Source organism: Girardinichthys multiradiatus, chromosome 5 (assembly GCF_021462225.1).
Source record: "Girardinichthys multiradiatus isolate DD_20200921_A chromosome 5, DD_fGirMul_XY1, whole genome shotgun sequence".
NCBI lineage: Eukaryota > Metazoa > Chordata > Actinopteri > Cyprinodontiformes > Goodeidae > Girardinichthys > Girardinichthys multiradiatus.
The window spans coordinates 590,028-606,957 of NC_061798.1; the positions used below are offsets into that span (position 1 = coordinate 590,028).

Here is a 16,930-nt window from a genome sequence, read left to right on the forward strand (position 1 = left end):
GAAGCTTATAGCTAGAGTGGCTTAGGTTATCCTGAGCAATCTCTGTAGTTATGCTGCTATAGGCTTAGGTTGCTGGAGGACATAATGACCACTTTCACTCTCCAGCAGCCTAACTGTAGCTTTAGCAGTTAGGCTAATCAGAATTCCTCAGATTGGTTTCTGATCAAATCACTCTGTTACATTCTCATACTACTCTACAAATTTGTGTTATTTGCTGTTATTTGAGCTTTTACATGTATCTTCTCTCTGTGTTTTCTCTTCCTAGAAGCTACATCTTTTATAATAATAAATAATAATAATAATCATTACAACAAAATCTGTCCTCTGCATTTAACCCATCCCTTACAGGGAGCAGTGGGCTACCATTGTGCGGTGCACGGGGAGCATTCTGGGGCTAAGGGTTTTGCTCAGGGACCCAGAGTGGCAATCTGTGGGGTACAAACCTGGCCCCTTGTGTCCCCTCTGGAACACAAACCTCCTGTTCTAACCACTAGGCCACCACTCCCCAAGTCTTATACTCTAGACTTGAAAACTGGCTCAGAGTTTAACTGCTTAGCTGTCTTTCTCTCCTAGATGAAGCCACTAAAGGATCTACTACCATTAATGTTTTGCTTTTCTTTCCCATAGAAAGTACTCTTGGATCCGTGCTTCTGTGTTCTTTTTATGTCCCTGCTCTGTTCTCTCAAACCCCCAGTCGGTCATGTCAGATGGCCGCTCACGCTGAGCATGGTTCTGCTGGAGGTTTCTTCCTGTTAAAAGGGAGTTTTTCTTTCCACTGTCCTCATTCTGAGCATGCTACATGCATGCTCAGTATGAGGGATTGCTGCAAAGTCAATGCAAGCAACCACCCACTGGTGCTTATCCAGGAAGAGTAAATGCTGCAAGTCACTTACTCTGTGTAATTTCTTGGGTTTCCATAGATTCAGTTTATTATTCAAATTGGTTAAAAGGTTTTTCCATCCGACTGCACTGTTTGATGGTTAGAATTATTTGGAATGTATGTACCCGACTTGAAATCTGTATGATTCGGTTGAATTGACTTTGTAAAGTGCCTTGAGATGACATGTGTTGTGAGTTGGCCCTATATAATTAAACTGAATTGAATTGCATTCCTTTTGCCTAGGAAAATTTGAATTACACTAACCTTTCTGTGCACCACTGAACTTGCTTTACTCACCGATTCCTTTTCCTAAGCTGTAGTTTGACAATAGATTTTCCTCAGATTAATTTCTGATCAAATCTTACACTGTGGAGGTGCTGCTGATTTTGATCAACAGAATCATTCCTACATCCATGCTCAGAAATTTGTCACTGGTCTGTTGGTTCCTGTCTTTCCCAGTTCAATTCATTGCTTATTTTTTTGTCTTTTACAATAATTTACAGATTTTATTAGCCGTCAGTGCTTTACATTGTAGTTTTCAAAGCTGCACCAAGATATGCAGTCAAAGCACTTGAACCGTTTACAGTCCAATTTAACCGAATCTCGTAAAATCAGTTAAATACAGTCAGATTTGGATTCAAATCCAGTTACATGTTGCACATATCTTTGGTGCATTAAACATCTTCTTGTGGCTTTCAGAGAATTCGGGGAATTTTATTAGTGAATTCTGATCTTTATTCCTGATTTGTTTTCTCTTTATTTTTGCTATAAAAGCTTCTTCATGTTTGTTTTTGTTTTAATTACATGTAACGGGGTTTTACTGTAGGCTGGGCCAGCCGTCTGTTTCTTGGCATCTCTGTTGGTTTTTCATTGCAGTTGGCAACAGTTTCCGGTGCTGCACCGAAAAAGTAACGGCATGTCAGATTAGAGTTTCAAACTCTTAAACTGAGCGTCACAAATCTGGCACACTGTATGCCTTTCATTAACCATCTTTGTGCTTTCTTGCAAATTATGATTAGTGTGAAAGATTTATCAACCTTTTTAACTGACATTTCTCTCAGCAATGGATGCAGTTATAAAATGAATTTAGTGCAATGCGAAATGACTGACTTTGTAAAGTGCCTTGAGACGACGTGTTGTGAATTAGTGCTTTATAAATAAAATAAAAACTGAAAATGTACTCAAAGAAAAGTAAATGTACAGGTTGTAGGAATACTAAAAAAGGTAAAAGTACATGATAAATAGCAGAAACACACATAAATGTAATTCATTACTTACCCCCTTACCTCCTGGACATTTATTTGATCACAGTGGCTAATGAAATTAATGTATTGTACCTATTCTTATAGAAACAATGGTTTGGACTTTTCACGTGAGAAAAGTATAGAAAGAGACCTCCCCGCATTCGCTGGTAGGCAGATTGGAGCCAGTGAATCAAGAAAGCTCAAGTTTCCTGCATAAGACAGTGAACACAGTCTGAACCTGCCGCCTCAACATGTTGCAGAAAAAGGTCAGGCTGCAAAACCCACATTCTTGCATAACCTCCTTCTGACAAAGACAGTGAGGATCTCTTTGTTGGCCGCTCCACTGTGCACAGATATTTCCGCTTACAGTCATCCTCATTGTCACTCAGTGTTGTATTCAGATTCTTGATGCTGTGAATACACCTCAAGTAATTTTTTCTACAACTTTAAAGACTATTCTCTCACACATTACTGTGTCCCCCTGTGATTTCTCTACAGTTACTTAAAACTTTATAGATAGTGTTGTATACAGCAGCACTTTTCTCATTTAAACAAGGGTTTCGAATACAACGGACACTTCCTGAGCCATTATTGAAAAGTGGTAAAACATAAAATGAAGATTGTAAAATCTAGAAGTTAACTGTGAGGTGTGGACTGCTGAAGAGAGACTTATACCTCAGGTATTTTCTCAATTTTCTCAAAGGTGAATGTAATCAGAGCACAAGAGACCATCTAAAACCACACCATCGAACGCTGTAATTCTCTTCCAAGGTCTGGACTGAGCTAAGATGTTGTTTACCGATTGTGCCAGCGTTCTAAAATGATGATAGCTGCTCACACCAAAGGAAAGGTGTAAAGGTTTCTCTGCTCTAAAGCTTTCCTTTGATCACTGTGTGTGATATAGGTAGTGTGTGTGTTCCTGTTTGTGCAGCTGAGTGAGGACCACTTTCTGCATTTCACCAGCAAAATGAGGACCGTTTGTTTTAAAGTTCAATACAATTCAGTCAGTCAGTCAGTCATTTTCTATACCGCTTCTTCCATAGTGGGTCGCAGGGAAGCTGGTGCCTATCTCTAGCAGTCTGGGCGGGATACACCCTGGACAGGTCACCAGTCCATCGCAGGGCAACACACAAACAGCCATGCACATACTCATTCACAGACCTAAGGGCAATTTAGAGAGACTAATTAACCTAACAGGCATGTCTTTGGACTGTGGGAGGATACATGTTGTGTCAAGGAACTTTGCAAAGTCAATTCAGTGGAATCATACAGATTTCAAGTCAGGTGCATACATTCCAATTAATCATAACTATGGAAGAGTGCAATCAGATTCACTTATTTATTCAAATATATACATATACATATCTATATATAGATATCAATATATAGATATCTATATATATATATATATATATGTAAATGAAACATATATCAAGTGAGGACCATAAAAAAGGACCATAAAAAATATGAAAACTCTGTGTATATATATATATATATATATATATATATATATATATATATATATGTGTGTGTGTCTATATCTATGTTTAGCATATCTATATGTTCGATGTTTCAATACTTTATTCAAAACCTGCTGCTCTCTAACAAGGAGCTTAATGGCAAAATTCACAACAGTACCATTACATTGCCTGGTTCAAAATTGGTATTTAAACAGTCCTCCTCATCATACTGCTCCCATTTTGACATCATAAAACCAAGACAACAAATAACAATTGTTCAGCAGTGCCTCACCGTTCTGGGGCTTCAAACAGGATGTTCTCAGACGGAAGTGGCCACTGAGCTTACATTGTCACAGAGTGTCATCAGCAGTTTGCAACAGAGATACAGAAAGACTGGGATGTAGACACATAAATGCATAGAAGTGGACATCCTTTGGCCATATAACAAACTGAGTCCCACACAGTGTCCTGCAGAACCAGATGATGAATGCCATTCAATTCCAGGCACATTTAAGGGAGGTGGGAGGCACCCAGGTGTCACGTCAGACGATTTGAAACCGTTTACAGCATTATCAGCATGATCAGTGTGCTAAATGACCTGCAAGGGTAGTTGACCACACCACGTGCATCATCGTGCTCTTTGTTTTTTTCTTTTCCTTTCTCTTTTCTTGTTTTTTTTATTATTTACGTGTCCTGTCCGGCAGAGTAGCACTCAGAATTGTTGTCTGAGTGCCAAGAAGAAGCCTAACAGATTTACTTTTAATAGTGGACCATTTTGGCTTTTGCTACAATGTTCCCCTAATATATACAGGTCCTTCTCAAAATATTAGCATATTGTGATAAAGTTCATTATTTTCCATAATGTAATGATGAAAATTTAACATTCATATATTTTAGATTCATTGCACACTAACTGAAATATTTCAGGTCTTTTATTGTCTTAATACGGATGATTTTGGCATACAGCTCATGAAAACCCAAAATTCCTATCTCACAAAATTAGCATATCATTAAAAGGGTCTCTAAACGAGCTATGAACCTAATCATCTGAATCAACGAGTTAACTCTAAACACCTGCAAAAGATTCCTGAGGCCTTTAAAACTCCCAGCCTGGTTCATCACTCAAAACCCCAATCATGGGTAAGGCTGCTGACCTGACTGCTGTCCAGAAGGCCACTATTGACACCTTCAAGCAAGAGGGTAAGACACAGAAATAAATTTCTGAACGAATAGGCTGTTCCCAGAGTGCTGTATCAAGGCACCTCAGTGGGAAGTCTGTGGGAAGGAAAAAGTGTGGCAGAAAACGCTGCACAACGAGAAGAGGTGACCGGACCCTGAAGAAGATTGTGGAGAAGGGCCGATTCCAGACCTTGGGGGACCTGCGGAAGCAGTGGACTGAGTCTGGAGTAGAAACATCCAGAGCCACCGTGCACAGGCGTGTGCAGGAAATACAGGTCCTTCTCAAAAATTTAGCATATTGTGATAAAGTTCATTATTTTCTATAATGTAATGATGAAAATTTAATATTCATATATTTTAGATTCATTGCACACTAACTGAAATATTTCAGGTCTTTTATTGTCTTAATACGGATGATTTTGGCATACAGCTCATGAAAACCCAAAATTCCTATCTCACAAAATTAGCATATTTCATCCAACCAATAAAAGAAAAGTGTTTTTAATACAAAAAACGTCAACCTTCAAATAATCATGTACAGTTATGCACTCAATACTTGGTCGGGAATCCTTTTGCAGAAATGACTGCTTCAATGCGGCGTGGCATGGAGGCAATCAGCCTGTGGCACTGCTGAGGTCTTATGGAGGCCTAGGATGCTTCGATAGCGGCCTTTAGCTCATCCAGAGTGTTGGGTCTTGAGATTCTCAACGTTCTCTTCACAATATCCCACAGATTCTCTATGGGGTTCAGGTCAGGAGAGTTGGCAGGCCAATTGAGCACAGTGATACCATGGTCAGTAAACCATTTACCAGTGGTTTTGGCACTGTGAGCAGGTACCAGGTCATGCTGAAAAATGAAATCTTCATCTCCATAAAGCTTTTCAGCAGATGGAAGCATGAAGTCCTCCAAAATCTCCTGATAGCTAGCTGCATTGACCCTGCCCTTGATAAAACACAGTGGACCAACACCAGCAGCTGACACGGCACCCCAGACCATCACTGACTGTGGGTACTTGACACTGGACTTCTGGCATTTTGGCATTTCCTTCTCCCCAGTCTTCCTCCAGACTCTGGCACCTTGATTTCCGAATGACATGCAGAATTTGCTTTCATCCAAAAAAAGTACTTTGGACCACTGAGCAACAGTCCAGTGCTGCTTCTCTGTAGCCCAGGTCTGGGGAATGCGGCACCTGTAGCCCATTTCCTGCACACGCCTGTGCACGGTGGCTCTGGATGTTTCTACTCCAGACTCAGTCCACTGCTTCCGCAGGTCCCCCAAGGTCTGGAATCGGCCCTTCTCCACAATCTTCCTCAGGGTCCGGTCACCTCTTCTCGTTGTGCAGCGTTTTCTGCCACACTTTTTCCTTCCCACAGACTTCCCACTGAGGTGCCTTGATACAGCACTCTGGGAACAGCCTATTCGTTCAGAAATTTCTTTCTGTGTCTTACCCTCTTGCTTGAGGGTGTCAATAGTGGCCTTCTGGACAGCAGTCAGGTCGGCAGTCTTACCCATGATTGGGGTTTTGAGTGATGAACCAGGCTGGGAGTTTTAAAAGCCTCAGGAATCTTTTGCAGATGTTTAGAGTTAACTCGTTGATTCAGATGATTAGGTTCATAGCTCGTTTAGAGACCCTTTTAATGATATGCTAATTTTGTGAGATAGGAATTTTGGGTTTTCATGAGCTGTATGCCAAAATCATCCGTATTAAGACAATAAAAGACCTGAAATATTTCAGTTAGTGTGCAATGAATCTAAAATATATGAATGTTAAATTTTCATCATGACATTATGGAAAATAATGAACTTTATCACAATATGCTAATTTTTTGAGAAGGACCTGTAGGCTACAGGTGCCGCATTCCCTAGGTCAAGCCACTTTTGAACCAGAAACAGCGGCAGAAGCACCTGACCTGGGCTACAGAGAAGCAGCACTGGACTGTTGCTCAGTGGTCCAAAGTACTTTTTTTGGATGAAAGCAAATTCTGCATGTCATTCGGAAATCAAGGTGCCAGAGTCTGGAGGAAGACTGGGGAGAAGGAAATGCCAAAATGCCAGAAGTCCAGTGTCAAGTACCCACAGTCAGTGATGGTCTGGGGTGCCGTGTCAGCTGCTGGTGTTGGTCCACTGTGTTTTATCAAGGGCAGGGTCAATGCAGCTAGCTATCAGGAGATTTTGGAGCACTTCATGCTTCCATCTGCTGAAAAGCTTTATGGAGATGAAGATTTAATTTTTCAGCACGACCTGGCACCTGCTCACAGTGCCAAAACCACTGGTAAATGGTTTACTGACCATGGTATCACTGTGCTCAATTGGCCTGCCAACTCTCCTGACGTGAACCCCATAGAGAATCTGTGGGATATTGTGAAGAGAACGTTGAGAGACTCAAGACCCAACACTGGATGAGCTAAAGGCCGCTTTCGAAGCATCCTGGGCCTCCATAAGACCTCAGCAGTGCCACAGGCTGATTGCCTCCATGCCACGCCGCATTGAAGCAGTAATTTCTGCCAAAGGATTCCCGACCAAGCATTGAGTGCATAACTGTACATGATTATTTGAAGGTTGACGTTTTTTGTATTAAAAACACTTTTCTTTTAATGGTCGAATGAAATATGCTAATTTTGTGAGATAGGAATTTTTGGTTTTTATGAGCTGTATGCCACAATCATCCGTATTAAGACAATAAAAGACCTGAAATATTTCAGTTAGTGTGCAATGACTCTAAAATATATGAATGTTAAATTTTCATCATTACATTATGGAAAATAATGAACTTTATCACAATATGCTAATATTTTGAGAAGGACCTGTATATCAATAACTTTTATTAGAAACTGCTTTGGGATTATTTTAAATGCAATGGACACAGAGATGGAAACAAAATGGGAAAAAAGAAAGGGAGAGAGGTGGGGCTAAAAGTTAAATAGGAGAGAAGATTAGAAAAGAGGAGAAAAAGAAGGTTAAAGAGAATACTAGATAGCACCCTGCTTCAACACCTGCAGAGAGAGAAAGAAGAAAAATAACAAGGACAAAAAACAAACAAAGAGGAAATTGGAGCCACACACATCCAAAGGACCCCTAGACCCCTGGGAGGACCACGGTCAGGACGACCCCCCCCCCCCCAAGTGAAAAGCAGAGGAGAGCCCAGGGGACCAACCCCAGAGCCACAGTGCAGAAGCCCCAGGGAGCTGTAGCAACAACCCCGCAGGCCCTGCTGGCACCCGGCTACATCGGAGCAAATCTTGCCATGGCAGAGGCCCTGCCAAGCAGCCACCGGGAGTGAGTCGATACACACCTGAATGAATACACACAACATGAATTTCCCCACCACTAATCAGAACACAGATAAGGAACACATGCCCCAGAACACAAATGCCATGAATCCCCATCCCCATAGGGGCACAACCCCATCAGAGAGCTCCGCCCCCAAAAAGCCAATTAAGATACATCCATACAGTGCAAGCCCCACACACAGCCCCCGCCATATTCCATCCCCACACCACACAGTGCACTGCGAGGCAATGGCACCCCAGCCACTGAACGTGAGGGCAACAGGGCCGACACCACCGTGCCCCAGACCCACATCAAGATTGGATCAACTCCCTTGCCAAGTAGTTCCCAGCAGGCACCTGGGGCTCACAGCCACCACCAATTCCACGTAAATACACAACACCACCAGTGTAACACTAGCCCAAGGAGAACCACCAACCAGCTCAGCTCCACCATCAAATCCGGATCCAAATGCCAGCGACCCCATATCTGAAGGGGTGCAACCCCCCCACACACACATTCTGCAACCCACTGCAGCACCTCCCAACCCAACCCACCGTGCCAGCAGCCTCCCTTTCTCGGATGCTTCATAAAAAGAAACTACTGTACACTATTCAAATGTTTCACCTTAAAACACAGAGCAAAAGAGAAGTTCAAACCAACAGGTGCCAAAAGAGCTAGCAAAAATAGTTACAAACCCCTACAACTTTCTCAAATGGTAAATAAGAATCTTACTAAACACATAATTTAAACAAAACTGTTTATTCACTTGTTTATTGTCAAGATATTTGACTATGATGTGGAGAATGACCTATAGTGCTTACCTTACAAGCTGTAAACATAGACTGAGCCAAAATGGCGGCCGCGCCTGAGCATAAATGGCATAAAAGCGCCACCCTCTGGCCTATTCCAACGAACGCGTTACATTCACCCCTTCTTTAATTGATGGCCCCCAGTCAAATCCAATAAAATAAAACTAAAAGAAAGATCACCCACTAAACAAAGAGAACAGCAAAAATAAACATATAAATAAATGTGAGGGATACATGACAGTGCATTGTGCTTTGATGTGTGATAAAAATGTGTATCTGTAACCCCCTACTAATGTGGATGCTTGCTGTGTTATGTTATGTTATTTATGTCCTGCTGCTCTTCCTGCTTTGGTCCTCTGCCTCAACAACCACCCTCTTTCTATTGTTTTCAGGTCTTCCTCAGAATTCACTACTTGTGGGTCACAAGACATTCTGTTTGGTGGTCGTTGATTTCTCTGCAAGTTCTTCCTTGGGGCGCTGGATCCGGGGGGCGAGTTGCTGCCCCTGGCAGTTACACTTTCTTCCCATCCTTCACTTGTTTCCACATCCAATACCTCCAGTTCTGAGTGCTAACACTCCCCACTTGTTGACTCCCCACAGTTCCCTTCGTGTTATCCGCTTCCAAGCCCACCTCTATTTCTGGCTCAGCCTCCTCTCTTGCCATCTCATCAGTCTGCTCTACTGGAAGAAACGTACACAAGCAGATTGTGGTAGACCACAATCTGCTTGTGTACGTTTCTGGTAGGCTCTGTGTAACCAATTTCTGATCACACCACATACACTGGGATGTCAGGTTTCAGAGCTCATCATAGCACTGAAACAGCTCTGCTGAAAGCCACTAATGATATTCTTATGGCCTCAGATAATGGACCTGTGTCTGTACTTGTCCTCTTAGATCTCAGTGCTGCATTTGATACAGTCGATCACAATATTCTCTTAGTAGGCTGGAATATGCTGTAGGGATCAGGGGAACAGCACTAGGCTGGTTTAAATCGCATTTGTCTGACAGATTCCAGTTTGTTCATGTAAATGATAAATCATCTTTAAACTCCAGAGTTAATTGTGGAGTACAACAGGGTTCAGTGCTCGGGCCAGGTCTCTTCCCTATATATATGCTTCCAATAGGTAAAATTATCAGGCAGCATAGGATACATTTTCACTGTTACGCTGATGATACTCAGCTTTACTTATCCATAAATCCTGATGAGGCCAACCAGTTAGATAGACTACAAGCATGTCTTGAAGACATAAAAACTTGGATGACTCTAATTTTTCTGCTTCTAAATTCAGACAAGACAGAAGTTGTCGTCTTTGGACTGGAGTCTTTGAAAAAGAAACTGCTTAGTCAATCACTTAACCTGGATGGCATTAAATTGACCTCCGGTAATAAAGTAAAAAACCTTGGTGTTATTTTTGACCAGGACATGTAATTTAAATTCCATATTAAACAGGTTTCAAGGATTTCCTTCTTTCACCTCCAGAACATTGCCAAAATTAGAAATATCCTATCCAGGAGTGACGCTGAAAAACTAGTCCATGCATTTGTTACATCAAGGCTGGACTATTGTAATTCTTTACTATCAGGGTGTCCACAAAATGCAGTTAAAAGCCTTCAGCTGATTCAAAATGCTGCAGCAAGAGTTCTGATGGATATTAAAAAAAGAGATCATATTTTTCCTACTTTAGCTTCCCTTCATTGGCTCCCTGTTAAATCCAGAATAGAACTTAAAATTATCCTTCTCACATATAAAGCCCTTAATGATCTATCTCCATCATACATCAGAGATCTGATTGTTCCATATGTTCCTAACAGAGCACTTCTTTCTCAGACTGCAGGTTTACTGGTGGTTCCTAGAGTCTCTAGAAGTAGAAAGGGAGGCAGATCCTTTAGTTATCAGGCTCCTCTCCTGTGGAACCAGCTCCCAGTTTTAGTCCGTGAGGCAGACACCCTGTCTACTTTTAAGGCTAGGCTTAAAACTTTCCTTTTTGATAAAGCTTATAGTTAGAGTTGCTTAGGTTATCCTGAGCTATCTCTGTAGTTATGCTGCTATAGGCTTAGGCTGCTGGAGGATATAATGACCACTTTCACTCTCTTCGCTACATTCTCACTCTACTCATCAATTTTGCATTATTTGCTGTTATTTCAGCTTTTAACTTTATGTTCTCTCTCTTTTCTCTTCCTAAGAGCTATACCTGGCCTGACTCTGTGTCTACCTGTGACACCTTTCTGGAGGGGGCATCGTCCAAGTTTCTACTGCCAACAACTTAATGCTCACCCTCTACCGATGATCCACTTGGCCCTCTATTTCAGTGTTTAACCCTTTCTCTCTCCTAGACATAGCAATTGACAGAGCTTTTACTGTAACTGATTGAATGTGCTCTTTTTCAGACTCTAATCTTGAAAACTGGCTCAGAGTTTATCTGTTCCTTCTTTCTAGATGAAACGACTAAAGGAGCTACATCCATTAGCATTTACTTTTCCTTCCCATAGAACGTACTCCTGTATCAGTGCTTCTGTGTTCTTTTCCGTAGATAAAAAAACTTTTTATCCAATTTGAATAAATAACTGAATCTGACTGCACTGTTCAATGGTTACGATTAATTGGAATGTATGTACCTGACTTTGTGAAGTGCCTTGAGATGACATGTGTTGTGAATTGGCGTTATAAACTGAATTGAATTGAATTTCTTCTTGCATTGTCTGGTCAACATGAAAATGCTAACATGTTGATTGTGTCATGTGGGTAGACATTCTGTACATTGTTCATCATCAGCTTTTATCTCATATTAACTAAAAAACATCTTCATGTCCGATTCCTTACACATTTAAGTCCATACTTTGCTCTCTACAGGACTTTGTGAAGGACAGTCACCTCATCCCTCCATCACCCGTTGTCCATGTCCGAGGACTGTGTGATGCCGTGGTGGAGGCTGACCTGGTGGAAGCACTTGAGACGTTTGGCAAGATCTGGTAGTATTTAATTTTTTAATATGTTTGGTTATTGCTTTCTCTTATTTTATCTTCTCAGTCCAGTAATATATTATTTGAACATGTGATTGCTTAGGGTTTAATAATTGAGTAGAAACATCAAGTTAAATTTGTGTCATGGGGTTTCAAATTCTGACAACCTGCTCTGGCAGTCATAAGTCCTTTGACACATTGGGGAATAGTTCCCTAGCAGAACACCTTCTAAGTTATTTAGAGACAATACTTCTTACTAGTTTAAGAACGCACAAGTGATAATATTGAGATCTGCTCAAAGGGGTTGTAAATTTGTGTGCCTTCTTTCATTGCTAATCATTTTCTGTTGCTTATCTGTTTAAAATGTGAGCTATGGAGAATTATGGTTACTATCACAATGCCTGATGCCTCTGGGGGCTAGATTGGGGCCAGATATTTAAGTCCTAAGGTAGACCTTAGCTGCCGTGTTATCGGGGGGCGAGTTGCTGCCCCTGGCAGTTACACTTTCCTCCCCTCCTTCACTTGTTTCCACATCCAATACCTCCAGTTCTGAGTACTAATGTTACACGTCTCAACAGGGTGAAACCAAGTGTAACAAATGATGATCAGTTTGGGTGGGCTCCAGTCTCAGCTTCCTTGTGAGTGGGAGTCCAGTAAACCTGAAACATTAATTAATAATGTCCGTGAATGAAGAAGCGAACCTTCATCTCCTCTCTCAAACTTTGACTAAGGGGAGGAGGGGGAAGGGACGCCTTTCACTTCCGTGTCCGGAGAAACGGTGTCTGTATTTAGGTTCCGCCCCCCTTGAACACAGTTTCAGTCCCAAAAGTAAGTGTCGCTGTCCCTCACTGGTAACCCATAAGTTCTGTATTGGTTTTTAACCATCATTTTCTTCCTTTGTAATACATAAACAGTGGACGAACTCTCACTATAGAGTGTATCACACACTCCCTGACAAACAAAAGTGGCTCCTGACACATAACATCCCAAAATCATCTGAACCCCCCCCTTTTTTTTTTTTTTCCCAGAACTCTTAATTAAGTCCAACCAAGTGTGGAAGGCGTAGTCTGTGTGTTTAGATGTATGTAACTGTCCAAGGCATTCTACTCCCTATGCCGGAATACACAACAGGTAAGTAAGGGTAGGGGCTGATGGATGGAGGCTGGATAGGGTGGAGGTACGGGGAGGGGAAACTCTGGTACATGCTCAGTGTCGGTTGAATCCCAACTGCATTCACAGTGGAGCGTGGTTGGTACACTGGTTGAATCAGAGATGGATAAGTAAACACAGGTCCCGGCCGTCTTTCTCTTGTAGATTTCCTCAGGGGAACCGGATGTTCGGCCTGCGGGACCGGGGTGTTGTCCTCTTGAGGGGCAGGATGTAGATCCTCCTCGTCAGACTGTTCGTCTTCACCGGCCACCCACTGTGTTCCACTTCTATTACACTTCCCTTCCCGTTCAGATGGTCAGCTGTGTTAAAATTTGGAGGCACCCTGCACCACACATGAACTGTCCCGCCAGGGGGAATAACAGTATGGTCTCTACCCACTCTTATTGTAATTGGCTCGCCATATGTCTTGGGCGGCACCTGAATGAAACTCACAATAGCCTCTACTTGTTCCTGCTCTACCCCAAAAGCTTTACGGAGGAGACTGACCAGTATAGAAACTGCCTCACCTGAGAGCTCCTTCCGTCTAATAACCTCCCCCAGTACATTGGCCCCTAGGAGGGGTTGAGGAAGTGGCAACTGACTGACCAGGAACGGAGCCTGGATGGTTAGATTGGGGTCTTCATTTCCTGTGAGGTTGACATTGAGCTCCACCCACCCACTGTATGGTACTGCATGGCCGGTAACCGCATAGACACCCAGTTCCTCCTCTAATAGCTCCGAAAGGGGTCTCACGGTACAGTTTGCGATGTGGGTGGCAACCCATTCTTGGTCAATTATACTCACTTGCGATTCGGAGTCACATAGGGCTGTATTTGGATAACCACCAAGCAGGCACTTCAGCAGGCTTTTCTCCCCCACTAAAGGGGCCTTATTGGTGACTGAGCTCTGCCTGATATTTGTATGTGTTTCTTGTTGTCTTTGCTTGGGGTGTTTTGATTTTTGACCTGAAGTCTGGTTTACTGCTCGGGACTGGAACTGCTCGCCGGTCTCTGGGTGTCCCTCAACAGAGACCAAGTCCCGTTTCCTGTGTCCTGCTTCTCCACATGCAAAACAGTGGTTGCATTCCAGGGCGTTCTGCTCGATACACCTGGGGCAACAAGCCGCCCTGCTCCTCACCTGAGTTGCGGATTGCCTCAACAGAGGTTGTGGTGGCCTGTTTGAGGATGACTGATAGGTAAAGCGTTGCTGCATACGGTCTGGCCCACTTAGGGATTGAACTCCTGAAGTATTAGTAGCCTTCTGTTCCATCAGTGATGCTACCATCTGAGTCAGGGCCTCAACTTGAGCACCGAGCTGTTTTATGGTTTGGAGATTTTTGTTGTCTTCTACTGGCCCTTGTAACTCGTTGTTATTGTGTTCACCCCTTGTTTCGACCTTGGTGTTGTGGATTTGTGATGGTTTTTGTCTAAGAGGTTCACCCAATCGGTGTTGATGTTCATTTTCATCGCTCATGATTTTCATGACTTGGCTGAGGATTTCCTCATCTGTGATTTGGCTGTCTGTAAGTAACGGCCTCAATCTCTGTCGAAGGTCCCCATGTTTTGCCCCTAAACCCTGATATATGGTATAGAGGAAAACCTTTTGAATGGTCATGGGGTCATATGCGATGTCTGTACTAGTGTGCCGTGTTCGGAAAAGGAGCTTCTGCTTCAGCCCAATTATGCGGTACAGAAACTGCTGAGGTGATTCTTGATCTGATTGCTTGGCACACATTAATTCCTGAAACATCTCAGTCGATGCTTTCTCACCTAGGTGAGACCTGAGGAAGCCTTTGAGCTCTGATATTGTGACTGAGTCTTTGTTTATGAGCATATCCTTAAAGGCTCCTGGTTGTATGATCCTCAACACCGCTCTGACCACTTCTGTCTCCGTGAAGCCCTCTTTCACTCCCTCATCGATTTGTTTACTGATGTTGTTGTAGTTTAGGTCAGAGTTCTGATCTCCAATCTGACCACCATGTAGCTTGAAGTCTTTACGCTGTAGGTAAGCAAGGTCCTTCAGACACACAGGTTGATCTTGGATCATATGTAGTAGGCTGTAAGACTCTGGCTCACCTTGACGGAAGGGAATTGTGGTTGGTGGGGTCACGCTGTATTTATACTGTCAAAGTTTCTCACCTAATTCTTCATACACCTGTTTCAGCTCTTCTACAGACTGTAGTTTTGCGTTGGGCTGTGTCATGGGGTGCTGTTGGGGCTGGATGACTGTACTGTGTGAGTAAGAATGAGGTTGTGCTGCATCGTGTTTAATGGTTGTGGACTGGCTGGGAGCAGCCGCTGTATGTGTGTTTACCTCATTCAATTCTCCTGCCTCGGAAGTACTGGTAACATGAACATTTATTAACTTGTGTATCCGATCATTCAAGTCCAACAAATGCCCCATCCCTTCGTCTTCCAGCCTGAGCAAGACATCGGACTGCAGATAGGAGGTTACAAAGTTCATGCAACTTTCTTCATCATTTGGATCCAGCTCCTCTCCATCCTGGATAGTGATAGCAATATCTTTTGCCAACTGGTAGACGTCATCGCTTGACAGTCTGAACAGCTGTTTCTTGATGCCCCATACTAGCTCTTTGCGAACCGATGCCATGGTCTTTGGTTCTGCTCCGCTTAAGTCCTCTAGTTGATAACACCCTGGATTTCCAAATTAGTGATTCAGTTCCCTGCAGTTGGCATATGTTGTTCTCTGGATCGGTGATGTGGCTCCTTGGTGATCAGCATACATTGAACTCAGGATCAGCAGCGTGGTTCTTCTGGCGAACAGTGGGGATTTCTTCCCACTCTGATTTTCCACCCTGGGCACCCACCAGATGATTCCAGGCCTTTACTATATACTGCCACTCCTGGTCACGTGGTTCTGGTATCACTGGATCTTTCTCTGTTGGTTTTGATGAGGAGAAATCCCGGACGAGCCCCCACAGTTTGTTACACGTCTCAACGGGGTGAAACCAATTGTAACAAATGATGATCAGTTTGGGTGGGCTCCCGTTTCAGCTTCCTTCTGAGTGGGAGTCCAGTAAACCTGAAACATGAATTAATAATGTCCGTGAGTGAAGAAGCGAACCTCCATTTCCTCTCTCAAACTTTGACTAAGGGGAGGAGGGAGAAGGGACGCCTTTCACTTCCGCGTCCGGAAGTATTGGTTTTTAACCTTCATTTTCTTCCTTTGTAATAAATAAACAGTGGACGAACTCTCACTATAGAGTGTATCACACTAACACTCCCCACTGACAATCAGAAATAAATAATTTCACACATTTACCAATATAGATCCTATCCAGAGATAAATAAAAACATCCTCCTGTAGAGAACATCTCCAACAAATGTGGAGTCCATATATAAAATGCTTATTATCCAGGTTCGTTCAAAAGGTGGTTGTAGATGGAGATGGCTGTGAGCAGGAAGGATCTCCTGTAGCAGCCTGTCTTACAGTGGATCTGAAGTAACCTCTGACCGAAAACACTCCAGTTTGACAGTCTGACGAAATGATGCTCAGGTTTGTTTGTAATATTTTCACTTTATGAAGAATCTTTTGCATAGCCCTCTTCAGAGGTTTCTTAGTAGTTCCCAGAATAGATCCAGCCTTTATGAACTTGTTGAGCTTTTTTAAGTCACTGACTCTGATGCTGCTACTCCAACAGTTGATGGCAGAAGAGTTTGAACTCCACCAACAGACTTATAGAAAATATGTAGCATTTTTCCGCAAACACTGAAAGACCTAATTTTCATTAAGAAGTGCAGCTGCCTCTTCACCTGACTTCTACAGACACATTTTCGGAAGGGTGAAGCAAAGGGAGCAACAGCATCTCCTGATTTGCTTAAATACACAGGTTTAGAAGCAAAAGGGTCCATGGGTGAGGTGGAGGATAAAACATTTGAGGTGTGACATGACACCTGTGGGTCACAAAGAGGGTTGGAGCCTGCTATCCAGGTTCTTCCTGTACACCTGCAGGCTGC

At 42.9% G+C, this 16,930-nt stretch overlaps 1 protein-coding gene across 5 annotated transcripts in view; it reads left to right on the forward strand.

Annotated features, from left to right (window-relative positions):
* The window catches only part of LOC124868729 (heterogeneous nuclear ribonucleoprotein L-like), a 103,812-nt gene that overhangs the window by 18,319 nt on the left and 68,563 nt on the right, over nt 1-16,930 (forward strand). For 4 of the 5 annotated variants that reach the window (XM_047366256.1, XM_047366255.1, XM_047366253.1 and 1 more), the window contains one exon: nt 11,695-11,813. In XM_047366256.1, the coding sequence (XP_047222212.1) occupies nt 11,695-11,813 (119 nt within the window). Of the gene's footprint in view, nt 1-7,920; nt 8,040-11,694; nt 11,814-16,930 lie in introns of those variants that run through there. The other variant, XM_047366258.1, reaches the window with a different exon arrangement.